Source organism: Equus przewalskii, chromosome 9 (genome assembly GCF_037783145.1).
Source record: "Equus przewalskii isolate Varuska chromosome 9, EquPr2, whole genome shotgun sequence".
Taxonomy (NCBI): Eukaryota; Metazoa; Chordata; class Mammalia; order Perissodactyla; family Equidae; genus Equus; species Equus przewalskii.
In genome coordinates, this window is record NC_091839.1 from 9,564,086 (window position 1) to 9,589,909 (window position 25,824).

General features: G+C 56.8%; 3 protein-coding genes across 10 annotated transcripts in view; 2 read left to right on the forward strand and 1 right to left on the reverse strand.

Moving 5' to 3' along the window:
- Positions 1 to 534: 534 nt before the first annotated feature.
- Positions 535 to 4,469, forward strand: FAM98C (family with sequence similarity 98 member C). 2 transcript variants are annotated; one of them, XM_070632708.1, is made up of 9 exons: positions 535 to 637; positions 726 to 816; positions 1,146 to 1,294; positions 1,365 to 1,499; positions 1,875 to 2,080; positions 2,293 to 2,370; positions 2,462 to 2,578; positions 2,909 to 3,076; positions 4,124 to 4,469. In XM_070632708.1, exons 2-9 carry the CDS (start codon positions 746 to 748, stop codon positions 4,265 to 4,267), a joined length of 1,068 nt encoding a protein of 355 aa, XP_070488809.1. In that variant the 5' UTR covers positions 535 to 637; positions 726 to 745; the 3' UTR covers positions 4,268 to 4,469. The 2 variants fall into 2 exon arrangements, with proteins under 2 accessions (XP_070488809.1, XP_070488810.1); XM_070632709.1 differs by lacking the exons at positions 535 to 637; positions 726 to 816 and adding an exon at positions 934 to 1,059.
- On the reverse strand, positions 4,437 to 18,001 carry RASGRP4 (RAS guanyl releasing protein 4). Of its 4 annotated transcripts, none has more exons than XM_070632704.1 (17): positions 17,752 to 18,001; positions 15,179 to 15,363; positions 14,664 to 14,769; positions 14,475 to 14,537; positions 13,742 to 13,873; positions 13,480 to 13,633; positions 12,186 to 12,359; positions 10,971 to 11,087; positions 9,971 to 10,246; positions 8,169 to 8,249; positions 7,987 to 8,091; positions 7,743 to 7,861; positions 7,498 to 7,642; positions 6,669 to 6,705; positions 6,429 to 6,563; positions 6,232 to 6,347; positions 4,437 to 5,743 (listed from the first exon to the last, which is right to left on the reverse strand). In XM_070632704.1, the coding sequence occupies exons 1-17, from the start codon at positions 17,772 to 17,774 to the stop codon at positions 5,687 to 5,689; spliced, it is 2,025 nt and encodes a 674-aa protein (XP_070488805.1). In that variant the 5' UTR covers positions 17,775 to 18,001; the 3' UTR covers positions 4,437 to 5,686. The 4 variants fall into 4 exon arrangements, with proteins under 4 accessions (XP_070488805.1, XP_070488806.1, XP_070488808.1 ...); XM_070632705.1 differs by having other exon boundaries at positions 6,232 to 6,344; positions 17,752 to 17,962; XM_070632707.1 differs by lacking the exons at positions 14,475 to 14,537; positions 14,664 to 14,769 and having other exon boundaries at positions 6,232 to 6,344; positions 17,752 to 17,902.
- Positions 18,002 to 22,104: 4,103 nt separating this feature from the next.
- RYR1 (ryanodine receptor 1) overlaps positions 22,105 to 25,824 on the forward strand; it is a 105,779-nt gene continuing 102,059 nt past the window's right edge. For all 4 annotated transcript variants that reach the window (XM_070632710.1, XM_070632712.1, XM_070632711.1 and 1 more), the window contains exon 1: positions 22,105 to 22,353. In XM_070632710.1, the coding sequence (XP_070488811.1) occupies positions 22,306 to 22,353 (48 nt within the window). In that variant the 5' untranslated portion in view covers positions 22,105 to 22,305. The remainder of the gene's footprint in view (positions 22,354 to 25,824) is intronic.

Here is a 25,824-nt window from a genome sequence, read left to right on the forward strand (position 1 = left end):
GGAAGAGATAAGATCTGGAACAATAATTTTAACAACAGCAACAAAAACCGTAGCAGTAAAAACAGTCATAATAGGTTAAGTGGATAAAAGCATGGACTTTGGAATCAGATCTGAATTTGAGTCCTGGCACTCCTACCCGTTCATTCTGGGACTTAACCTCTCTGAGCCTGTTTTCTCTTCCGTCAAACGGGGATAAGATACTTAGCCCAGTAGCACACAGAACGCTCAATATACGTTAGTTATTCTTGAGAACTCCCTACATGTCTGCTAAGCACTTACACACAGCACTCTAACCCTCATTATTATTCCCACTATGCAGATGAGACGCAATTTGGCAGCGACACGGAGGTGGGGTGGGGAGTGGCGGAGCCAAGCCCTAACCTTGTCCGCCTGACTCCTGGGGGGGGGGGGTGGGGTGGCAATCTCTTAGTCACGACAGCCTATTGCACCTGCTCCCTCTCTCCAAGGCCTGGGGAGGGAGAGGGATGAGGGACTAATGCGTGCCAGGTGATGGATGAGGAGGGCCGAGCTCTGGTGGGAGGGGGGTGTGAGGGACGAGGAGGGATGCTTGGGTCCCTGACAGAGTTCCAACGCTAAGTAGGAAAGGAGGAAACATGCTTCTGGGTTTGGAGCGGAGGTGAGAAAACAGCCCTTGGTCTGGGGTGCTTTAAGGGCAGGGGGCGGCTGAGGAAAAGGAAACCGAAGTGGCTTCTCTGTCGCAGCAGTAGCGACACGCGGGATCCAGATGCACGCTCCGGGATGCACAGAGCGGCGGTTTCCAGAGCCGGGACCCGCACCCGCCGGGCGGCGCTCTAGGTCCCTGTGCCGGCGGGCCTGGAGGCGGGCTCTGCCTCCCCCTGCACCAATGGGAACGCCGAAGGCCTTCGCGAGAAGAGGCTGATTGGCCGGTGGCGCCGCAGGGGGCCGGGCGCTCCTGGAGCAGGGCCTCCAGCTGGCCGGCAGGGGGCGCGCGCGGCGGAGAGGCGCAGCTTCTATGGAGGGGGCGGCGGCGGAGGCGCGGGAGGGGGCCGCCGTGGCCCGGGACCTGCGGGCCTTGGGGTAGGGGGGCGGCGTGGGGCCGGGGTGCAGGCGGGGGCGGGCTGCCCTCGGACGCCCTTCCTGATGCCCGCGCCCTCCCGCCGCAGGTACGAGGGCTTCCCGGGGGCGGAGGCGCTGAGCCCCGCGTGCCCAGACTTCCGGGCGCTGTGCGCGCGGCTGGCGGCGGAGCTGGCGGCTCTGGGCGCCCTGGAGCGGGAGCCGGAGTGGGGCGCCGGGGCGCTGAGCGACGGCGACGGTACGTGCGGAGCGGGAGGCCTGGGGGTGGGGCCGCGGGGCCGCCGCGCCCTGACGTCTCCGTCCCGCAGGCCCCGGCGCGGAGGCGGCGTTTGTGCGACAGCTGGCCGGCCTGCTGCGGGAGCTGCACTGCCCGGTCCGCGCGCTCGGCAGCGGGGACTGCGGCGCGGCGCTGCGGGAGCCCGGCGCGGGCCTGCGCCTGCTGCGTGAGCCCGGGCGGCCGGGGGCGGGGCCTCCAGGGGGCGGGCTCGCGCATCGAGGGGGAGCCTGGGGCCCCGGGGGGCGTGGTCAGGGCTTGGAGGCGGGCAAGAGGACCTGGGGTGGGCGGGGCCGGAACAGTGCGGCGGGCTCAGGGCTTTGCGGTGGGTGGGCCTTGAGGCTCGGGCGGGTTGGGCTAGATGCAGCCAGGTGGACGGGGTTCAAAGTCCGGGGAGGAGCCTGGGTCTCGAAGTGGGCGGAGCTCACTCTGGAGGAGAACCCAGGGTCCCAGGTGGGCGGGAGTGGTAGGCGGGAGGTTTTGAAGCCTCCGGTAGGGAGTGGCAGCCCCCCTCCGTTGCATCGCTCCCTTTCCCGACGTTTAGGCTTTCTCTGCTCCGAGCTCCAGGCCGCCCGCCTCCTCCGCCTGCGGCCCAGGCTGGATCCCGGCCCTGCGCCGCCCGGTGGGGAAGGGGCAGAGGAGGGAGCCGGCATGGTCCAGGAACTGGTCCTTACTCTTCAAGCCCTGGGGCTGCCCAGACCCACGCCGGGGACCCCTGCCAGCCGGCTGCTGCGGGAGTTGCACGCCAAGGTAGACAGCCGGAGTCCCCTCGTTCCCGGGCCACCCCACCTTCTTGTCGGGGGACAGCCCTTTCTGCAAAAGCGGCGCTGGGAGGGGTCCCCCAGTCATCGCAGTTTTCTAGAGCTGTGACCTCCCTTCTTGATTTGGGACCTGAGGTCGGTGGAGGAGTCCATCCTCCCTCTGCGCGGTCAGCCTCAGACTCCTCCTCCTCCCCCCGGCAGATCTCGGGGCTGCTGCCCTCCCTGCCGCCAGAGTCCCTGCAGCCCCTCCTCGGCTCCCCGCTGGATGCGCCCAGATGGGTAAGAGAGCGTATGGCTGTGTGTGAACACTGTCCTCATCCAGAGATGGGAGCGAGGGGGACCCTGGTACGACCGAGGTCTTTCTCCCCAGGAGGCGTTGGCGTCCCTGTCCCAAAGCCTGCGAGCTCAGTACTGCTGCCGCCGCCGGCTCCTGCTCCGGCGTCTGGACCTCACTACCTCGGCTTTCCACTGGAGTGAGCGGGCAGAGGTGGGCGAACAACCTTGGGGGGGGGGGCAGGGATGCTGGGCTGGGGGGCCGCAGTGCAGGGAGGAGGGACGAGGGCCAGGAAGAGCGCCCTCGGGCAGGTTCTGCGGCCCAGGACACTTTAGAATCTTGTGAGGTTTGAGGTCCTAGAATCTCAGGGTCCCCAGGGCATCCTAGAATCGCCAGCTCTGAGCTGGGACTGTCTTCAGAGCTATACTGCTTCTTTGCAGAGGTGGGAAGTGAGGCCCTGAGTGGGCAAGAGATGCTTCCAAGATGACACATCCCAGCTGGGGAGGGCTCTGGGGCACGCTCTCCATGCCCCGCCTCCCCCAGGTCCAAGGAGAGGCCATGAAGGCAGCTCTGATCCCAATTCGAGAGGCCCTGACCCCGGAAGTGGATGTCTCCATTGCACACGTCCTGGCTGCCCGAGCTGACCTGTCTCGTCTTGTCCCGGCCACCAGCAAGGCTGCCCGTCGGGGGACCTGCTGTGCCATCAACAAGGTGCACACCTGGGTGTGGGGAAGGGCCCCAGCATCCTTGGCCTTCAAACTGGCCTGTCAGCCTCTGCCCTGGTCCAGGCTTGTCCTCTCTGGCCTGGGTTCCTGGCCTCTGGACTCGCCACCTCTGATCTGCCCTCTCCACATCGCAACTAGAACATTTCTAACTCAGAAATCTGATCATGTTCCTCCCTACCTCAAAACCCTTTTATGGCTCCCCAGTGCCTTCAAGACTATTTACTAAGCCCCTGCTCACCTCTCCAGCTTTGGCTTAAAATCCTGCCCCCCAACTTCACCCTGTCTGTTGTATTGGTTTTTAACCATTTTTAAAACAGAAATACCCTCTAGGGGCTGTCCTGGTGGCATAGTGGTTAAGTTCGTATGCTCTGCTTTGGAGGTCCAGGGTTTGCGGGTTTGGATCCCGACCACAGACCTACACACCACTCATCAAGCCATGCTGTGGTGGCGTCCCACATACAAAATAGAGGAAGATTGGCACAGATGTTAGCTCAGAGCCAATCTTCCTAACCAAAAAAAAAAAGGAAATACTCTCTGTTCAGTGATTACATATTTAGCCTCATACCTCTCGGTTTACACAGTCTTATAGTTGTGTGAATGAGTCTTAGGATAAAGTCTAGCACAGCAAAGAGTGAGGCAAAATTTAAGAAAAAAGGTTATTTGCTTTAAGGAAATGCAGGGAGTAAATAATATTCCGGGTGATGCATGAGTGATGGATATTTAGGAAAAAACACTAATTTGCTGGAAATGGTATAGAAAGCCCCAGATATGAAACAGACGAAAGCTGAGGTGTCCTCGTTAATATTGGTGGGGACTTGGACCTCTGCCATCACCCTCCCCTTTCTTTTTATTTCCCTTTTGCTGAGGCCCCTGGAACCCAGTTTGAAAGCACCAGGCCTGTATGTTCCACCACTGCACCCAGACAGTCAACATCTGCCCTTCCATTTTCAACCTCATGCTGTTCCCTTTGCTCTCTGGCCCCCTTGTCCGAGATGCTTTTCCTCTCTGAAACTCAAGTCTAATCAACTGTCAGGTGCTTATGGGCGATGTGCCAGACCGAGGGGGCCGCCCTGACGAGCTGGAGGCCCCCATGCCCAGCTGGCAGAGCAGGAGAGAGGACGGGGGCGGGCGGCAGGCCGGCCGCCAGCGCTGGGGCCGCAAGAAGAAGAAGAAGTAAACCGCGACTGGCGGTGGGAGTGGTCCCCGAGGAGATGCTGACGCCCCTGCGCATGCTCTCTGGGGAGCTGGCCTGAGGGCTTCTCTTGGTACCCGGCACCCAGGCCCCACCTCCCCTGTTCCTGGCGCCCAGATGTCCTCTGCACACCCACCACTCAACACCAAAGACGTGTTCTCTGGAAAATAAATTTAATTTCTGACAACCGTGGGACCTGTCTCTGTGGGGCCAGGTCAGGGCGCTGGGGTCTGAGGAGGGATGGGGATCTCTGTCATAGCAGGCCCCTGATGCTCTGACCCAGAAAGTCCTTGGCTCTTTGGCCACGCATCTTTCCCTTCCTGCGGGCATGGGGAAGCGGACACGCAGCATCAGACACGCAGCATCGGACAAACATTTATCAGGGGCCCACCAGGTGCCAGCCCTGTTCTAGGCACTGGGGACGCAGTGGGGAAAGATACAGATGATGAACCCCTGCTCTCCCGGAGCTGCCATTTCTGGGGAGGAGGGGCAGACATTCAACAGGAGAAACAGGTAAAAAAGATAGTTTGTCACGTGGGGAAAAGACTTTGGAGAGAAATAAAACTGGAAGGCAGGATCGGCACTGTGGGAGGATGGCAACTTTGAGCATCATTGAGGAGGCCTCACTGAGAAGGTGACACTTGAGCTAAGTCCCAAAGAGGGAGCCCTGTGGTCCTCTGGTGAAGAGCATTCCAGGCTGAGGGAACGGCCAGTGCAAAGGCCCTGAGGTAGGATTTTTGGCATGTTCAGGGACCACCAAGCCCAGTATAGCGGAAGAAGGATGAGTGAGGATGTGAGTGGTGGGAGGTGAGGTTGGAGAGGTAGGGGGTGGTCAGGTGGTGTTGGGTGGGCCAGTGGGAGGACTCTGGCTTTCCCCTTGAGAGAGATGGAGCCACTGGACGGCTCAGGTGTCCGCAGGGTCCCTGTTCACCCCTTCTCTAGCCGTCTCTCCTGTCTCTGAAGCCCCAGAGTTTGGAACTCTGCCCAGCATGTCCCCTCCCGCTCCTGACCCATGCTGTCAGTGTAGCACACCAGGCAGGAACTGATGTTTTAGAGGCAGACGAAGACCTGGGTTTGAGTCCTGCCTCTGTGGGCAGCTTAACCTCACTGGGCCTCAGCTTCCTCATCTGTAAAACGGAGATTTAAGGAGTCGGTGAGATGGTGCCTAAGTCTAAACGCACCCAACATGGAGCCGCACAGATCCTCGGTGCGGGAGAAAGGGGTACAATTAACAGCCACTCTGATGCAAAAGAAGAAAGTGACTTTCAGAGTGAGAGATGGTGGATGCCTCCACAAAGGCAGTGTGGTGGGACGCCTGCGATGCCTGTGGGATTCTGCTGGAGGCCCAGTGACAGGACTCAGCCGTGATCCAGGGGAGGGGAGAGAGAAGTGACCGAGGCAGGTCTAGGAGTCCGGCTTGGAGGACTGCGTGGGTGGCGAGGCCATCGCCGGGAGGGGGACCTGGAGGGAGAAAGACATGGGTGATGTGGGGAGTGTCTGGTGTCTCCAGGACGCTTCACAGCCGGGGGCAGAGCCTCCCCGAGACTTTTGTTAAGTGGATGAATGAGTGACCCCTGGGGACATTTTTTTTTCCACTCAATCTGAGAGTCTCTACCTTTGAATAGTGGAATTTATGCCACCGACATTTATTATAGCTCCTGATATATTTGGCTTTATTCTTGCCATCTTATTATTTTCTTTGTTTTTTATCCCTAAAATCCTTTTTCTGTTCTACTAGAGGCTACTCCCTCCCCGCCCCCAACATATTGAAAGTTCCGATTTTCTGTCAACATTACAAATTAACCCGTATCTGTACCCTCCTACCCAAGCAGGTGAGGACTTCCACACATCACGCTTTCCTGCGCTTCCCCAAAGCTGCCTGGGTTCCCCCAGGCCAATGGCCTGGTCTCTCCTGTACCAGCCGGGGGCAGGGGGCAGTTCCTCCTCACCAGCTTGGGTTCCCAGGAAGGGTGTGGGGGCTCCGTCTGGGTCCACGCGTGGCGGAGGCGGCGCCCCGTCTCGGCTTCCAGGGACAGTGTGTAGGAGAGGTGGTCCTCGGAGCCTGCTGGTGAGGTTGGATGGGAAGGGTCTCAGGACCTTGGGATGGGTCCCCCCCCCACCAGGACCACTCCGCCTGGGGTCTTACCACAGCTGGCATGGGGAGCTGGTGTGGGTGGGATGGGGGCTTCTGGGGAGCTCACGTCACCCTTGGCCCCTGGCCTCTTCTTACATTCCACCTTCACTTGGTCTCGGCAGTGTTTGTGGCAACACAGCCCACAGTCTGGAGGGGAAGGTCAGTGGTTAGTGGCCAGAGGCCCAGTCCATGCCCCTCATTCTCCCAGCCTGCAGGTCCTGGATCCCGCCCCACCCCCAATGCCCCACTCACCCTGACAGCGGTAGCCTTGCTTGGTGACACCCCAGAGCTGGGAAGAGAAAGCAGAAGAAGTCACCTAGGTTAGGGGAGTGGGGCTGTGGATGGGAGCGGCTGTCTGGAAGGGTGGAAACTGGCCAGCTTTAGGAAACCCTCAAGGCTAGAGGGGTTCAAGGAATTCGGGGGTTATCTCAAGTTTGGGGAGTCAGCTAGGATATTAGGTAAAACTTGGAATCAATAAAATATAAATGCTATGGGCAAGGATCGTGTCTGTGTTTCCTGCTGTCCCCCACCCGGCCCGGAGCCTAGACCCGAGCCTGGCACACAGGAGGGGCTCAGGAAATACTGAGCGACTGACAATGCGAACTTGGGAAGTAAGGCAAGGCCCATGAATTAGTCTTGGTCTGCAGATGGCGAGATCCGTCCACTGTCCCGCGTTTGAGGACACCTTGAATTTGCAAATTATCCAGGGCTTGAATTCTCTGGAGTCTAGAGACTTGGAGAGGTATCCGTCTGGAGGTAATCTGCTCAGGGGTGTAGATTACCCAGGGTTGCAGACACCGTCCACGGTTTGACAGTTACCCAGGATGGAGATGCTCTGGGATCTGCGCACTATCTAGACTTCAGAATGATCCGGCATGTAGGGAATATCCGGCGTTTGGAGTTGCTGTGAAATGTGGGGATCGGGGTGGAGAATCTTCTAGAATTTGGGGATTATCTGGGGCTTGGGCACTGTGACAGCTCCGGGGCCGCGCTGGCTTTCTGAGCTGGGGCTATGAGGAGCTGGGGGCACTCGGGGGGAGACGGGCCTGAGGATAGTGGCGGGGGTGGGCAGAGCACTCACGAAGCCGCTGCAGCTGTCACAGAAGGTGGGCTTGCGGAAGGTGACCTCGTGGAAGGTGTGCAGGAAGGCCAGGCCCAGCTTGGAGCAGATGGCGCTGGCCCGCAGCAGGTACCCCGTCAGCTCCTCTCGGCTGAAGGTACCACTCCTGCGACAGAGATGACACCTCAGCATGACTGGCCCCTTCCCCCTGGCCCTGCCAACCCCAGTCTCCCCATGTGGGGGACCCAAGAGTCGGAAGCACTCACCCCTGGCACGGGGGCGGGTGAAGCCCGTGGCAGGCAAAGGGGAAGTTGCCTGAGAGACGCTCGAAGTCCTCCCGGGAGATGGTTCCGCGGCCTTCGGAGTCATAATGCTTGAACACAGACTTCAGAGGAGCACGGGATGGGGACAGTAAGGACCAGGACCAAGTCCTGCCCCCGTGGCCTGAGCTCCCCTGTGCAGATAGCTTCCTCCCGGCCCCCAGCCGCCAGGCCACGGTCCCCTCCTTACCTCCACCAGCTGCTCCACATGCCGACCCAGGGTGACTCTGTCAGGCTTGGCAGTCACGCCAGGGGCCCACTCCACCACCAGGGGCGCTTTGAAGGGGGAGGGTGGCTGGGCAGGGGCAGAGGGGCACGTCAGTCAGTGCCCGGGCTTGGGCTGGAGGACAGAGGCAGGGCGTCAGCGCTTACCAGGCTTCTGGGACAGCGGGGCTCCCGGGCATAGGAAAGCTCATAGATCTCATCCTCCGTGTAGAAGAGATCCAGGGAAAGCTGGGGGGTGGGGGGCAGGGCGTTACACACGCACCCCGGCCCCTGCCTCCTGCCTCCAGCCCGCGCCTGCCTGGACCCCCGCCCTCTTCCCGAAGCCCCTCTTCTCGGGGACCCCTAGGGTCCTCCCTCCCACTGAGCCCCATTCGCCCTCTATGCCGCTGTCCCCTCGCCCAGAAATGCCATCTTCTCACTGAGGCTTTTTTGGATCCTGTTTAAAATCGCAAACCTCTGTCACTTTCCACACCCATTAATGTCCTCCGTGGCTCTTATCCAGACGACCGTATGACTGATGTGCTGTCTCCCCCACTAGGATGTCAGCTCCACAAGCACAGCAATGTTTTTTTCTGACGTGCTTGCTACTGTGGACCCCAGGGCCTGAAGCAGCGCCCGGCACCCAGCAGCAGCTCAGCGAAGATCTGGGCTGATGGCCTTTCAGAATTAGCGGAGTGCAGGGCCTCGGGCACCTGCCATCTTAAGGCGGGGCCTGCTTCACGACAAGCCCCGCACTCAGAAGGGCCCCCACTTCGTTGAATCCTCTGCTGTCACTGTCCTGACATTCTTTCTTTCTTTCTTTTTTGCTGAGGAAGATTGGCCCTGAGCTACGTCTGCTGCCAATCCTCCTCTTTTTGCTGAGGAAGACTGGCCCTGAGCTAACATCTGTGCCAGCCTTCCTCTATTTTGTATGCGGGATGCCACCAGAGCATGGCTTGATGAGTGGTGTGTAGGTCCATGCCCAGGATCCAAACCCTGGGCTGCTGAAGTGGAACATGCAAACTTAACCACTCCGCCAATAGCCAGCCCCATCTTGACATTCTTAAGAATGTTGAAGAAAGAGCCCCACATTTTCACGTTGCACTTGGCCTTGCAAATTTTGTAGCTGGTCCTGTCTTAGAAGCTGAAAATCAGTCTTAGACGACAGGGCCTTCCGAACGCCAGTCTCTCTCAATTTATGGCTCCTTAGAATACAAGTATATGTATCAATAATATCTATAAAATAAAATATACCCAGAACCCACACTCCCAGCCTAGGACAGCGTGATGGGTAACATATGTTAACACACACGTTGTGAAGCTGGCCTGGGTTCAAATCCCGGTTTTACTGCCGTGGGACAGTGGGCAAGCGACTTTGCTTCGTGGGCCTCAGTTTCCCAATCTGTAGAATGGGCACGGTAAAGGTAGCGAGGGGGGAATGAAGTGCTCTGCAGAGCATGTGACACGGTGCCCAGCACATAGTAAGTGATCAATAACGGTTATTAGCTTTCCGCTTAGGTTCCTGGATATATCAAAGCTGGGCAGTTCAGACTAGTGACATCAGAAGCTCAGAGGCTCGGAGCCCAGTAGTGTGAAAGCCCAAAGCAGTCGTGGAGTCCGCATCAAGGGCTCCTTGAGTCACTGGGGAAAAAACGCATCACTTACACCGAGCTCACTGTGTCCCAGACACTATTTTAAATACTTTATATGAATTATATTACTGATTCATCTTCTCAGCCACTCTCTGAAGTGGATTCTATTATTATTCCCACTTTGCAGGTAAGGAAACTGAGGCTGAGAGGTTAAGTGACTTGCCCAAGGCCACACAGCTGAAAAAAGAACAGACCCAGAAGCTCTGGCTTCAAAGCCCAAGCGCGTTGTCATGTGCTGGCCCTGCAGACCCTCCGCAGGCAGGCCCCTGGATCTCGGTGCCCTTGGCCCAGCCTCCAGGTGCCTGGCGGGCGGCTCACCGTGAGCAGGTGCAGCAGGTCCTCGTTGGCGCTGCAGGGCGGGCGCTGCCTCTGCAGGGCAGCCAGCTCCTGCAGCCGCAGGTAGAGGCTGTTGAGCTTGGGCAGGTGCAGGCGGCCGTCAGGCAGCCTGTCGGGCTGGGCCTCGTGCAGGGACACGAGGTCCTTGAGGTGCACCCCCAGGAGGGGCAGCCGGAAGCCGGTGCAGCCGGCCCAGGCGCGCCGGTACCGGGCGTAGTTGTTGTGGGCGGCAAGGAGCTCTGTCAGCTCCAGCAGGGCCTGTGTGCAAGGGATGTGTCACTGGGGGCAGTTCTGTTCCCTCAGACCCCCCGAGGGGAGTATCTGAGAGGCCTCCTGTGTGGGCTCTAGACCCCAGGGGCCCAGTGGCATTTTGGATACTTCCCAAGCCCCTCCATGCCCCATGCTGGCCTCAGCATCTCTCCAAACTGCCTTGCCTCTTGGTCCTCACCAAATCTAATCATGGTGCTGCCCTCACGCCCAGACCTTCTGTAGCTCCCCACTGCCCTCTGGGTAAAGCCCAGGTACCTTAGTTCAGCCTGCAAGGCTCAACAGGGTCTCCTCCTGGGCATCTCCAGCCTAACTTCCTGCCACTTCCCGACCTCGGCCACACACAAGACTCATGAATGACTCACTCTCCCCAGGACATCCTCAACCTTGATCCTCCCAAGGGTGGCCCAAATGTTGGTGTCCTTGGGGGCATCATTTCTCGCCCCACCTGGCCTGCAAGTGCCAGCATCTCTCTCATCCGCCTCGTCCAGTCCTGCTCAGGACCAAACATGCAGAGAGTAGCGAGTGTCAGCACCGTGGGCGGACGGATGAGGAGGGAGGGAGGACAGAGGAGGACAAAGCCTGGGGGTCTGTGGGATCTGAAGGAGCAAGGTCTGAGGAGGATCCCTGGCAGGGATGGAGGGGCTGGGGAAAAGCGTGTTCAGGGTCCAGGGTGACTGACAGTGGGGACTTTGGGGAGGGGAGTGGGGCTCACCTTGGTGCTGTCAGGGCTCAGGTGGGCGTGGGAGTCCTTGAGTCTGGAGATGGCGCTGTGACACAGGCCCCCCGTGACCGCCATCAGCGTGTTGAAATTGTGCAGCTGGTGCAGCCTCTACGGAGGGCGAGGCAGAGACGGTGGGACTCACAGGGAGGACAGGCACCTCGGGGGTTCGGACGGCAGCGTCCCAGCTGAGTGGGGGTGTGAGGAGGCGACGAACAGGAATGTGGGCATTGCTCCGGGGGCAGGCAGGTGATAAACCGATGTGAGGTCAGAAAAAGTGGGCGGAGTCAGGCAACTATGGGGAGTTGGCGAGGCGTGGGGACTCAGACAGGGGTCGGGGTGTCGGGCACCTGAGGGTCAGACTGAGCTGAGGGGAGACAAGGCCCGGGCTCTGGGCGGGAGTTAGGAGGTGAATGGGCCAGAGTGACAAGAGGGGTCCCACAGACGGGAGACAGGGGTGGGGTCAGCCGGGCCTCAGGGGCCATTGCCTCCCCTTCCCCCTTTCCACGTTTGAAGGTCGGAGGTCGCTGTGGGGGGAGGGTGGGGCCAGGGAGGAGCGGAAGATGCTCAGACCGAGGCGACCCCAGACGGACGCGGGAACCCCCGGGTCTGAGGGGCCGCACAGGGCACAGGGGAAGCGAGAGGAGAGCAGCCGCCAGAGGAAGGGCGTGGTCTGCGAGGAAATACGCAAGGCCAAGCCCGGGGTGGGGAAGGAGGGCTTCCCTTTTCTCCAGAAGGGAGGGAAGGTATCTGGAAGGGAGGGGGAAGGGAGGGGCGGGGCGCAGGGGGGCGGGGCAGGGAGAGACCCGACGGGATGGAGAGAGAGGCAGTCACTGTCCCGAAGGGACGGCTGGGGGCTGGGGACTGGGGTGGAGGGGGACGCAAAGGCGGGGGCATGAAAGGGACGCTTTCACTGCCCTGGGGATAGAATATTGGGGCGTAGGGCTTGGGAGACGGGGCCAGGAGGGACGTCAACAGCCACGTCTAGGAATGGGGGTGGGACGAAGGGGTTTGACGCGGTGACGTCAAAGCCAGGGACGGAGTGGCGTCACAGTCCCGAGTTAGGACGAGGGGACTGAGGCTCGGGGGCGGGGCCAGAGTGGGGCGTGGGGCGATGGGGCGGGGCCAGGAGGGTGACGTCACTGCCCGGGATGGACAGAGGGTCCGACGCCTGGGGCGGTGGCGCTCTCAGCCCGGGGCTGGCCTCACCTGTGCCACGTGGATGAACTTGTCCAGCACCTCCGCGCGCTGTGCCGGCCCGGGGCGGCTCAGCACCATGACCTGCACCCAGCGGGACACGCTGTTGCTGAGCCCTACGGAGCCCTCCAGGGTCGGGCAGCCCCGCACGGAGCCCTGCAAAACGTAGCCCCGCAGGTCCTGGGGCTGGGGGTGAGGTGGGCGTCAGCGTGGGCCGTGGCGCTCAGACCCTGCCCTTCACGCGCCCAGCCCCCTCGCCGTCACGACCTCCGATGTCCTAGCCTGGCTGTCACATGTCCCTGTCGTCACCACGGCCCTCTCCCATCTGAGGAGCAATGTTTCAGTAAAGCCGGCACTATTCTGAGCCCTTGGTCATATGAACTAATTCAATCGTCACATCAACTCTGTGAAGTGAAGACTCTATTATCCCCATTTTAGAGATGAGGCCACTGAGGCACAGAGAGGATAAGTAATTGGTCCAGGGCGTGAGTCAGGGGGGGACTCCAGTCTGTTGCTCTCAACTGGTGCCTGACTGGTGTCTGCTCAGCAAAGGGAAGGATGGCGAAGAGGGCAGGGAAACAACTTCTATTTCTTCCGCTCCAGGGGTCAGCATTGCATACCACATCCACTGCACCGTGTGTGTGTGTGTGTGTGTGTGTGTGTGTGTGTGTGTATACAATCAGGAAATTTTCACATTAAGGAACCAGATCGCCATCTTCCCTTGAAATGGTGATGGCAGTAGCTAACACCTCTGTATAGGCTGAAGCATCTGAAATTGCCACTTGGGTAGGTAAAATATGGTAAAATATGGCAATTTCAAATGGTTCCGCCAGACAGCATTGACACTGGACGAGGCACTGAGCCTGTGAGGCAGGCACTGTTAAATCCCCCTTTTTACAGATAACGGAACTGAGGCGCAGTGGATTTCAATGCTCCTCAAGTAAATGAATAATTAATAAAATATTTAGAGTAAGCATTGCAACAAGCACTTTTAATTGGATGTATTAATTTAATTCTCCCAACCACCCAATGAAGGGTTATGAGCTCCATTTTACAAATGAGAAAAGAGAACCAGAGAGGTTGACAAACTAGTTCAAAGTTGCACAGGTAAGAAGGGGCTGATGAATTCGAATCCACGGGCCCTGCGCTCAGCCAGCTTAATTCATTTTCTGGACTTTCGAGCACCAAAGCTGGAGAGCTTGAGATCATGCCTGGTGCCCATGCGGGGGTCCTCCCAGTCCTGCGGGGCCCCAGCCAGGCTCCTTCCCACCCCAGCCCTCCCCAGCTGGGGGTGGGGCGTCCTCACCGTGATAGCCTGGAAGGACCGGAACTCCAGGTAAGTGAGGTGCTGGGCCAGCTCCCCGGTCTCCAGATGGTCAAACAGCAAGGACACTTTGCGCTTTTTGCCCAGGCCTGGGCTGCTCATGGGGGTTGGGGGGCCAGGGCCGCCGGGGCTCAGGCTGGGGGCAAAGAGAGGACAGGGTATTGACGAGGCTCAGGGTGGGGGTGGGGGAGTGTGGAGGGAGGTGGCCCCGCGAGGTGGGGAGGGACCGACGGGGCTGACTCACAGGTTGGAGGGGTCTCCCAGGCTCCTCTGGGCCGCGTTGCCCTCCTGCTCCACCGCAGCCCAGAAGCGGCCTATCACTTCTTCTAACTGGGGCTCCTGGTGCACCGTCTCAGGGTGCTGGGTGAGCCAGTACCTGCGTGTGGTTCAGAGAGAGCGGGATGAGGCTGGGGGTGGGGGTGGGGAGGCTCTCTGAAAGGCGCCTCTCGAGCTGAGGAATGTCCAGGTGCTGGGCTCAGGGGTCTGGAAGACCACAGGTCGGCGAGAGAGGCCCCAGGCTGGGGCCATCTCTGGGGTAGGGTTGGGGCCTCTTAACACAGGCTGCGGGATCAATGGGAGATAGACTGGGGGGGTCTCTTGGAAGTGGGACTGCTGGGAAGCAGGAGAGTGGGGGGGGGTCTCAGGAACCAAGCTGGGGGCCTCTGGGGGTGAGATCTTGGGGGAACAGGCTGAGGGGGTCTTAGAAGCTAGGCTGGGCTATACGGAAGGTGGGAGTTTGGGGGGTCAGAGCTGGAGGTGTCTGGGCACCAGACAGGAGGGGGCCTACGGGATTTGGTGAGGGGTCTGTAAGAGGAGAGGCTCTAAGGGGCAGAACTGGGAGGGTCTTAGGAACCAAGCCAGGGTGCCTCAGAAGGGGACCTGGGGGAGCAGGCCTCAATGGGTCTGTGGGGACTGGGCTGGGGAGCTCCTGGGAGGTGATGGGGGGCAGCAGGGTGGGGGTCTTGGCCCATCCCTACCTGACCAGGTGACAGATCTGCAGCCGCCTCAGTTCCTGCTTGTTCCCTGTGGCCTCCTGGTACGTGAGCTCTGGTCAAGGCTCTGTTGTCCACATGCCAGACCCGCCTGCTCACCCTGTCCCCACGGCCCAGGTTCTCATGTCTCCGCCCTCTACCTTCCACCCACTGCTCCCGGCCCTGGGAGGATATAAGGTCAGCAGACGGGCAGCAAGGTGGGCAGAAGGCAGCACCCAGCTGTGCATGGCCAGCGCCATGTTGAGAATGTGGTCCCCGCGGCACAGGCTGCCAGCTGAGTCTGGGGGCGGGAGGAGAGGATGTCAGAATGGCCCCTGGGCAATGGACTGCCCAGCCTCCAGAGCCAGCTGACGGCCTGGCTCCAACCCCAGCTCTACCGGGGACTTCCTGCCTGAACTTGGGCAAGCAGCTTAACTTCCTTGTGCCTCAGTTTCCTCGTCTGTACTGTGCATGGACCAGCACAGCTCCTGGCAAGCTATGCTGAAGGTTGAAATAGCATCAGACTTCTCTCCCCTCCGCATCGCAGGAAAAAGAAATGCAGGCATCTCTCTTATCCCTAATACAGTGATTGAGACCCATTCCGCACACCCCTGGTCCCACTTTATACCCTGCAAAATCGAGGCCTAGAGAAGTGGGTGCTGGGCCCAACCTTAGGCCTGGGGAGGCTGGCAAGGGAGGGGGCCGCTCACCGAAGGACTGGATGCATTTCTCCAGCAGCTCGTCCTCGCTGCAGCCGCCCTCGTTGAGCATGCCCAGGGCCATGGAGGCCATGACCTTGCTGATTTCTCGCGGGCTGGGGCACGTCTTGTGGCGCCGGGCCTGTCGGGGCCGGCCCCGGCCTCCTGTCGTCCCGGAGCATTCCTGGTGGGACTTCCTGCGGCACAACCCCCCGCCCCCCCACAGGGAATCATGAGAGCCCCTTCCTTCGGGCAGACCCCCAGAATTCTCCTTGACCCCACAGCCCCAAGGCATCATGGGAGAAACTTTCTAAAGGCAAAGCCCCAGGGCTACTCCTGACCTACCATGGACTCATGGAAGAAAACCCTGGAATGCTCCAGATGATGAGAGCCTTCTCCTACAGGTAAACTCCAAGGGTTACTCCTGCCCCCTTCAGGGAATCAGAGGAAAAGACCCTCCAGACTACCCTGCACTGCCCCTCACGCAGGGAATCACAGGAGAAGACCCCCAGGACTACTAAGGACCCTCCAGGGAATCATAGGAACTCTCTCCTCCAGGCATTGTCCCCAAATCCTCCTTGACTATACCCTCCCAAAGCATCATGGGAAAGACTTCCTGTTGGCAGACCCCTGGGATTACTCCTGGCCTCCCAGGGAATCATGGGAGAAGACCCCCAGAATTTTTCTGTCCTCCCCCGGGGAATCATGGGAGGTTCTGCCTTCGGGGAGACTCACAATTCCCCTTTGCTGTCCACCGCCCATCTCTCCTCCCCTCAGCTGTTATGAGGGCAGCAGACCCCTGAAAGTCCATCTCTCCGTCCTTCCCCACCTTGACCCCCACTAAGGTGACAGACCCCTCCCCCCAGCCAGCCCTCCCGCAGGACCTGGGTCCCTAGATTTCGAGCCTGGAAGGAAGATAGCGATGCAAAGAGGCCTCGCAGGGCTCTTCAGAGCTGGGCGGGGTCCCCGGGGCTGAGGCAGCTTCAAGGAAAGTTTAAAAATAACCCTCGCTCTGCCCCGTGCCTCCCCGAGGCTCATGTTCCACTTGGGGACAGAGGGTAATGGGAGAGACAGAGACGGTGGAGGAAGGAGGGAGCAAAACCCTGGCAGAACAGCCTTGGTTTCTGCAAGAGTCAGACAAAACTGGGCTGGAAAAATTTATGCTGGCCCTGTGACTTTGGGTTAGTCACTTAATTTCTCTGGGCCTCAGTTTCCTGATATGAAAAATAACAGTCATCCTTGGACCTTGCCCGGGAATTTATTATGAACATTCAATGCCTTGCTTTTGGAAAGTGCTAAATAAGGGACCGAGTTTGCTTGGGCTGTGAAGTGGCCAGAGGTGGGAGAGTTGAACTTGAGATGCAGAGGGAGAATGATGGAGCAAACTAGCATCCAGGCCTGGGGCATGGGGGGGAGCCAGACCCTCCTAACAGGGGCACTACCACATCCCTGGCACATCCCAGGGGCTTGGCAAAGCAGTAGTGAATGTTGTCGAGTCACAGCTGGCATCTACGGAGTCCAGAATATGTGCTGGGCAGCGGGCTGAGCACCTATCCAGATCAGTGGTTCTCAAAGCACGGTCCCCACCCACGATCAACAGCATCGCCCGGGAGCTTGGTACAAATACAAATTCTCGGGCTGCACCCTGGACCTATAGAATCAGAAACTTTGGAGGTGAGCCCAGCAACCGGGGTTTTGGAAGCCCTCCGGGTGGTTCTGATTCGTGCTTAAGCTTGAGGAGCAGTGGTCTAGACTGTCTCACCGAGGACTTACGTGCCCCTCCAAGGAGAGACTGTGATTGTTCTATTGACAGAAGAGGAAACTGAGGCACAGAGCAGTTAAGTGACTCATCTAAGATCACGCAGGTAGAAAATGAGGCAGCCAGGTGTCCACGACCAAGCTGATGGATGTTAGGGGAGGGGACCCCTTTGCCCATCAGAGATAGGCTGGAGGAGCCGCCCAGGCTTGGGGCTCAGCCACAATGGGCCCTGCGAGGACAGGAGGGCAAGCTTGCCCAGGTGATGGGAAGCCCATTCCAGAACCTGCTGGCAAAGCCAGGCGCTAGGCCCTCACCTGTGGACTGTCTGCCCCGAGCAGTGTCTGGAGCAGCCAGGAGAGCTTTCAGACCCAGGGAGCCGCCTTGCCCTGCGTCACACTCCCCTCCCCCGGGGCAGGGCCCTGCAGGAACCTGGAGCTTCCAGTCCAGCGGGCAGCAAGCGACTGTGTTGGGGAACCAGGAAGACCCCAGGAGGACAGAGACACCCAGCCTAGGGAGCTGGATCGGGGCGGGGTAGAGGGGGAGTCGGGGGGGGGGGGTGCCGGGGGAGAAGGGATCCAGAGCAGCTCAAACTCCAGAGAGAGCGACGACAAGACACAGACACTCATACAAGCAGCCCCAGCCGGCTCTGGCCTGCCTGAGCATCTTTCCACCTTGCACCTCTGCTCCAGCTCCTGCTCCCAGAGAGGCCCAACACCCTCCCCTCCTGGTTGGTACCTCCCCAACCTTCCCATGCAGGCGGGTTGGGGGGGGGGGGCGGGCCAGGGCCTTAGGGCGCTCCGCGTCTCTTTGGAGAGGGTCCTCTCACCTCTTGCTGTCCTTCCTGTTCATGCTTCCTGGGGGGTGGGGGTCTTGCAAGAATCTGGTTCGGCTCCTCCCCCCCTCACCAATGCTCCAGCTTCTCAGCCCCTTGGGAGCTGGGGCCTCTTCGGTGCTTGGGAAGGAAAGAGGAACTGCCCTCCCCACCCAGCCCCAGGCCAGGGGGAAGGAAGAGGCTGGGGAGAGACCAAGGGCCCCCTCCCCCCACTTGGGGATCCCATCAGGCTGAGGTTTCCGGTGCAGCCGGCCGCCACCCCCAGCGCTCCGCGGGCTCTCTCTATCTCCCCATCTATCTTTAGCCCCGTGATTCTCTGTCCTGTCACTGTCACACTTCAATAAAAGCAGCTTTTTTTAAAAAAAGTATGCCTAATATGACACATTTATGTAGAAATGCACACTCAGAAGGAGAATATGTTTCTACAAGGTTCATGCATGTCACGCACAAAGGTTTGAAAGGAAAGTCACAAGGCACGATACTTTGTATATTTCTTCCTACATTTCTTTTGTGCCTAGTTTAGTTTTAATAGTACCATTTGTACCCCAGAAAACATTTTCACTTTATTACTTTTATTGGAACAAATTCTTATGTCGTACCTACTGTATGCCACATACTGTTCTAAGGGCTTTTAAAATATTAACTTTTTTAATCCTGACACCATCTTAAAGACTATCTTATTATGGAAACATTACAGATGGAGGCCGAACCCTCTGGGGGCCCCTCCCCATCCCACTGGCCCTCTTGGGCTGGGGTGACCCATATCACACATTGTCGGCTTTCATGTGATCTGTTGGCTATGTGTTTGTTCAGGTACATAAATACCTGCTCATAGAAACCCAGACTTGTCTTTTGAGTATGTGTGCTTTTTTCTTTTACCTAAATGTGTCATGCTTGACATACTTTTTAATTCATGTACAAAAAAGAGCAGAAATCAGAAGTGCTCAGGTGGATGAAGGGTGACACACTTACCACATCCATGCAACATTCACGGAACATTCCCGTCTCCCACAGCCCCCTTGTGCCCCTTCCCCATGCTACCTCCCCAAACTTCCCAGTGGCCGGACTGCTAGCAAACGGTTTTGCCCCATTTTGAGCTGTATCTAAGCGGAATAGTTTATTGTGTCTGGTTTCTTTCACTCAACATCATGCCTTTTGTGACTCCTCCATGTTCTTATATTTGGTTGTCATTTATTCCTTTTTGCTACCACGTGGGCTTCCGTTGTGTGACTATTCCACGATTTATCCATCCATTCTCCTGTGATGGGCATTTGAGTTGTTTCCAGTTTGGGGGCTGTTGTGAACATTCTAGCACCTGTCTTTTGAGGAACATTCATGTGTGCAATTCCGTAGCAGATACCCAGGAATGGATCCTAGGAATTAGTATGATTCTGCCAAACCTAGTCTGTTAGTCAATTCAACCAAAGCTTTCTTAGACGTATATTTTTGATTCTTTCTTTTTTTCACTAAAAGAAGTCACCATGGATGTTTTTTTCACACCGGAACATTGAGACGAGCGCAGAGCCCATTCTCTTTAGCTTTTCCAGACCCTCTGTCTCCATTTCTTCCTCTTCTGTCTCTTTTTCCCTTCTCTCTCCCCTGGTCTCAAGTAGTGCTCTCCATGATGCGCTGTCTGTCTGTCTCTCAGCCCATCTCCTCAGCACCCGCCTCCCACAAGGTGATGACACACTTCTTGCTGAGCTGGGTTTGCAGTGTAGGTGTCCCCAGGCCCCCGGGACTCAGGTCAGCAAAGCCCGTGGCACTGGTATACACACATGCCACCCTCTAGGCCCCCGGGGATAGTTAATACCAACAATAACACTGACAACTACAAAGGAAAAGGCTGCTGAATCAAACCACAGAAACTCGTAAGGCAGAAAAAGGGTGCATTTGATAACATCCAAATAAGGATTTCTTTTGATGAGAATGCTACGGGACAAATATCAGATGACAAGGCGGGAAAAGGCATTTACAATGTCTAAAATCAATGTGAAATTAATATCTTGAATGTAAAAGGAACAGCTGCAAATCAGCAAGAAGAAAAGACAGGTACTCTGATAGAAAAATGGACTAAGAGTATGAGCAGGTGATGACGAAATCCCAAACTGGGACAGGCACCCGAGAAGACTCGAGAAATTACTGGTAACTGATCAGGGAAGGGCAAATTGAAACAACAGTGAGTCATCCTACTGGTCTAGCAAAAATTAGACACTGGAAAATGCCAAGTGGAGGTTGGGGATGTGGGGACCTGGGAACCCCCACACATTAAGAGTGGGCAGCCATTTCCGTGGACCACTCGGCACCATCTAGTCAAATCAAGTGTGTGCACGGACCTCTCACCCAGCAATAGAATAGCTCCCAGGTCTGCATCCTGGGCCACGCTCCCTCAGTTCCACACAAGGACGTTCACCTCGATGTTAGTTTCGGGGAGCTGGGGGCAGCCTGGGTGCCCACCCGCAGGGGAGTAGGTGAACCAACAGAAGGGGACAGTCACCAGGGAGTCCTGCAAAGCCCCCACAGCCACAGACCAGGTGTCCACCAAGCAACATGGCTAGTAGGTCTTCAAACACATAATGATGACGGACACAAAAAAGAAACACTATTAATATCTTATGATATAATGCACAATGACACAGAACAATTGTAGGTTACATATAAAATTCTAAGGAAAAACCTAATATTTCATATACAAGTGTGCATTATATAATGTATAATAAACATAAAATTGTATTGTACTGTATATTAGCCTAAATATATAATTATGAATTACATAGTTCAGTAATATAGTACAAACTTGTGTGCCATATATTACAATTGTATCAATACTTAATGGTGTAAGGCATAGCAAATTATTATACATTTAATAACATTTTCTTATAATTTTATTGAGCTGTGAGATATTGTTTTGTGGAATGTAGTAGATATCATTACATGTTAATAATAATAATTTTAATAGATCCCTGAATCGATCAGTCACCATGGGGTCATCTCTAGTCAGTTTCCTCATGGAATCTTCCCCTGTACCGCCCAGACCCAGGAGATGGCGACCATACCAGATTAACCCAGTTGACAGATGAGGAAACTGAGGCCCAGAGGCATGAAGGTGGCTGCCTGGCAGGAGGCCCAGGTGTGCGTGGGGTGTCGCGATTTGGGCCTCCAGGCCCCGCCACCGTCTGTGTTAAGGAAGGAACTGCAGAGGCCCCTGGCCTGAGCCCCCGGGAGCCAGCACCTCCTCCAGCCCGGGGCAGCCAGGAGCCAAAAGGAGCTGACTACCTCCCAGGACTCTCCTATTTACAAAGCCCAGGGCACTCATCTGCATAAAAGGTGGCCCAGCCAGTGGCCCTTAGTGGCTCAAGCGGCCCTTGGAGAAAGGGAGGGTTAGAACTCTGGGAGGCGGGCTCTGGCCCCGTGGGGAAGTGAGCTTTGTTATAATTTGGAGATTTTATGCAAATAGCAAGACAGTAAAGCGGAATGGTTAAGAACCTTGGCTCTAGGTTCAAATCCTTGGCTCAGTTTCTGTGTGACTTTGGGCAAGTTACTCCACCTCTCTGTGCTCGGCTTTCCTCATCTGTAAAACGGGCACCCTAAGAGGACAGACTTGACAAGATTGTTGTGAGAAATATATTGTTTATTCCAGTCATGTCCTTAAAACTATACATGGCAAGGACCACACATTTTTATTGCCTCTCTAAACAACGTGAATCATTAGCAAGATTATCGTTATGTTAGCAAGAACTAAATGAGATGCAGTAAAAAGATCTTAACTCAGGGCCTGAAATACAGCAGGCGCGCAAAAGGCATCTGCTACCGCGAGGATTCCTGCCTCATCAGTTTTCATAATAATGAGGAGGAGGATGACGATAGCAGCACTAACATAACATTTACTAGGCGTTGGTGCTGTTTTAAGAGCTAAATTAAGATAAATAAATTATCTCATTTCATCCTTGCAACAACCTTGGGGGATAGGTGCTATTAAAATCCTCCTTACCAGTTGGGGAAACTGAGGCACGGAGAGGTGAAGTGACTTGCCCCCCAAGTGAGGGGCAAGGCTGGGATTCGGGTCCAGGCTGGCTCAGAGACTTTGCTTTTAATAACTTTTAAAGTCGGGAGACCTGGTGCGCATCTGGCTCTGCTGCATGACGTCAAGCAGGGGCTTTCCCAGGTCAGAGCCTCAGTTTGCCCTCTGAGAAATGGGAGAACGACGGCGCCTTGCACACCGCGGAGGTGGAGGGAGGGCAGCTACCCTCTAGACACGCCCCCTACGCCGCCCCACCCTCCACGCGTACCCCGGGCCTGTGGGCGGGGCTCCGGCGAGGGGCGTGGCCGGTGTCGTCCGGGCCCAATGGGGACCGGGGGGCGGGGCCCTCCGTCCAGCTCTGTCCAGCACGCGCATCCTCCTCGCAGTTCCATCTACTCCGCGGGGGGCCTCAGGCGTCCCCAGAGGTCTCCGACCCCAGCCCGCCCCCAGCCCGCCCGCCCGCCCGCCCAGCCCGCGGCCCCCTCCTCCTATTCCCCGACCTCAGCCCCGGCCTCTCGGGCCTCGACATCATGGGTGACGGAGCAGAGGGCGAGGATGAGGTCCAGTTTCTGCGAACGGTGCGTATCTGCGTTAGGGGTCTCTGGGGCTGTCTCTGGGGACCCTCTGAGTGTCTCTCTGTCTCTGGATGTCTCTGTCCTGATTGCTGGTGGTCTGAGCTTCGGAGTCTCTTCCTCTGTCCCTTTGGGTGGCTGTCACTCTCTCTTTCTCCATGTCTATCTCTCTTAGTCTCCCCCACCTTTCTCACCACAGAGAATTAGCAGAATTGGGGGCCAAAGATGGAGAGGGGGCTCTTTGGCTACCCTTTCTTCTGACATTAGCGATCGGTCCCGGAGAAGGGGGACCGCTGAGGGAGCACCCCCTCCCACCATCCTGGACGCAGACACTTGGGGAAGGTGGTTCTAGTTCCTGAGCTTAATTTAGCCGTCCCCCCCTGCCCCCACCCAGCCCTAATTCTCTTCTTGCTCCAGACTCTGACCTATTTAAGTTCTTGGGAAGGGGGCTGGGGTGGGCTGGAGGACGCAACTCCTTTGAACTCCCAGCCCTGAGGGTCTCCTGGGGTCCCTCTGGTTCTGGATCTTCTTCTTTCCGTCCTGGGGTTCACGGAAGAGGGTCAAATATGGCTCCTAATGGTCTCTGGGTGGTGTCTCTGCTTATCGGTCTCTTTGGATTGTCTCTGTGTCTCTATCTCTCTCTGTCTCCCTGTCTCTGTCTCTGTCTTTGTTCTTTGGCTTCAGGCCCTCTGCGTTTCGCTCTGCCCATCTAGCTCCGCGTCTCTGATCCTCGGCTGGGGGGCAGGGATGGGAATTGGAACAACAGGTGGCCCTCCCAGAATAGCCCACATTTCTGGGGCCTGGGCAGGGGACAGGGAGATGATGAGGGGGAGGAGTCCTTCCCACTTTTCCTAGTGGCTTCCCCTTCCCAGGGGCTGAGCCGGGTGTGGGGCTGTGAGGGTGGCAGGGGATGTTCTCTCTTCTGGGCCAGGTCTGCTGACCCTGCATTAGCCCCTCCCCTCCCCCTCCCAGCCCTGGGAAATGCTGACACAGCATTCCGGCCCCAGAATAGGACCCTGGTGAGCCGGGTCTGGTTTCCGGGGAGGGAGGAACAAACAGCTGGGGCTGGTAGTGAAGGATAGCGACAGCTGGACATTCGGCCACGGGAGGAGGCCTAGCTTCAGCGTGGACTCCTGCCCCAGCTCCAGCCCCTTAGCAGACACCATGGGTTGGGCTCTCCCCCCTCCCTGGCCCTAATAAGACCATGACCATGGCCATCAGCCCCTGAGCAGCCACTCTACGTCAGGCCCCGTGCTCAGGACCTCAGCCTCCTGAGGCATCTAATTATATCCTCGCTGCCCTATCTTCTGAGGTAGGGCCCTATCTTTATCTCCCTGCGAGACCTGAGGGAAACCGAGGCCTGAGTGTCAGTCACTTGCCCAAGGTCAAGGCCAGGAAGTGTCATCTCTGGATGCCCCTGGGCCTAGCCCTCCGTGCTTTCACAAGAGGAAGAGTGGGCTCAGACTTGCCAATGTGGCCAGTGCCAGGTTCTAGAGGCCTCACCCTGGCAGCTCTTGGCTCCAGTCTGGGTCTGTTTTCCTGCATTTTATTGAGGTTTTGTGGTGGTTTCCTCAAACTTTTTGGACGTCCTGCCACCAGCAATAAATATATTTTATATTGCAACCCAGTATATGCACATACATACATATATTATAAGAAATAAGCTTTCTTGAGGTATAATTGACATGCAATGAGCTGGACCCATTTTAGCCGTTACAGCCCAGTGAGTTTTGACAAACTGTGCACGTCTGTGTAAACACCATCATAGTCAAGACGAAGAACGTTTCCTTGACTCCAGAAAGTTCCCTCTTGCTCTTAGCAGTAGTCACCTGCCCCCATGTGCTTTATGTTACCACAGATTCCATCAGCCACTTCTAGTGTTTCATATATACTGTGTGCTCATCTCTCTTGCTTCTTTTCTCACCGTGATATTTTTGATATTCAGCCATGTAGCGTGTATCAAGAGTTCACTCCTTTTTGTTGCCAAGTAGTATTCCATCGAGGGAATATGCCACAATTTGTTTATCGGTTCACCTGCTGATGGACATGGAGTTGCCTCCCATTCATGGTATAATGGGCAAATTAGGTGCATTCACACACACTTTTTTTTTTTTTGGTGAGGAAGATTCGCTCTGAGCTAGCACCTGTTGCCAATCTTGCTCTTTTTTTGCTGAGGAAGAGGGTCCCTGAGCTAACATCTGTGCCCATCTTCCTCATGTCAGAACCCCTGGGGGCTGGTTAATGGCACAGACTCCCTGCTCAGCCAGATCCGCTGCATCCGGCTCTGGTGTCACGGCGGGGGGACTGGCCAGCAAGGAAGCTGCATTTTTAACCAGACCCCCGCCCCCTTCAATCTGATGCAGGAGAAAGTTTGAGAATCACTGGGTAGTGACCCGCCCCCTGTGTCTGGTTTACATCTGGCTTGGCCATTGCCTGCTTCCTCACTCTGGGAAAGTGATTTTTACTTTGCTCTCTGAGCCTCAGTTTCCTAATCTGGAAAGTGGGGACAGAAATAGGTACCGTCAGATTCAAGTGGTCCATGCAAATATTCCTCTGAGCTCCTCTCCTCCCACCTCCCCCCTTGCTCCTGCCGCCCTCCTGTCTCCCTCGCCACCCCAACACCCTCGGCCCTAGGCCTTTGCACAGGCCGCCCCCTCTTCCTGGAGCATGCTTCCCCCAGAGATGGCCAGACCTGATTCCTTCTCGTTATTTGGACAAGGTTCTTCTCAAATGTCACCTCCTTGGAGAGGCTGTCCCTTCACCCCCTCACTGATGTCATCCCTACCCCAAAAGTCACTCTCTTACGGCACCCTGGGTTATTTTTTCCATGACGCTTATCCCTGATATCAAAGTGATGAATCTATTCACTGTTGATTGCGTGTCGCGCACGAGGATGTCAGCTCCAGGAGGACGGGGATTCTGTCCCCTTGATCCACTGCTCTACGTCCAGTGCCTGGCCCATAGCAGATGCTCAATAAGTGCCTGTCTGATGAATGTAGAGTCCTGAGCAGAAGGCCTAGCAGACAGTACGTGCTGGATAAATGCAAGCTATACGATTCCTATAAATACACAAGCGCACGGCACGTGCCTGGACGTCGGCGTTGGGGGTTCAGGCCAGAACCACTGTGGGGCCTCCTGCCAGCGGGTCAGTCCTGCCTCCCTTCTCCCCGGCTGGATGGACAGACTGAGGGCTGCCTGTGTGGGTCAAAGCCCAGGAGTGGGACATGTTTGTGTGATATGCTGGGAGGGCTAGAGGCTGTGTGACCTCAGGCTGGACGCCTAACCCCTTCATTTTTGATGGAGACTGCTATAAGTAAAAATGTTGAGTACTCTCCCATGTACATTTATATTAGTTATAAATGTAGACATGGGCTACTATACTAATGTGTTAAGAGGCAGGCTAGTGTTCTAAGAGGGTGGCATATAGAGCCACAGTGTTGGGATCAAATTCCAGCTATGCTGTATGCCAGCTGTGTG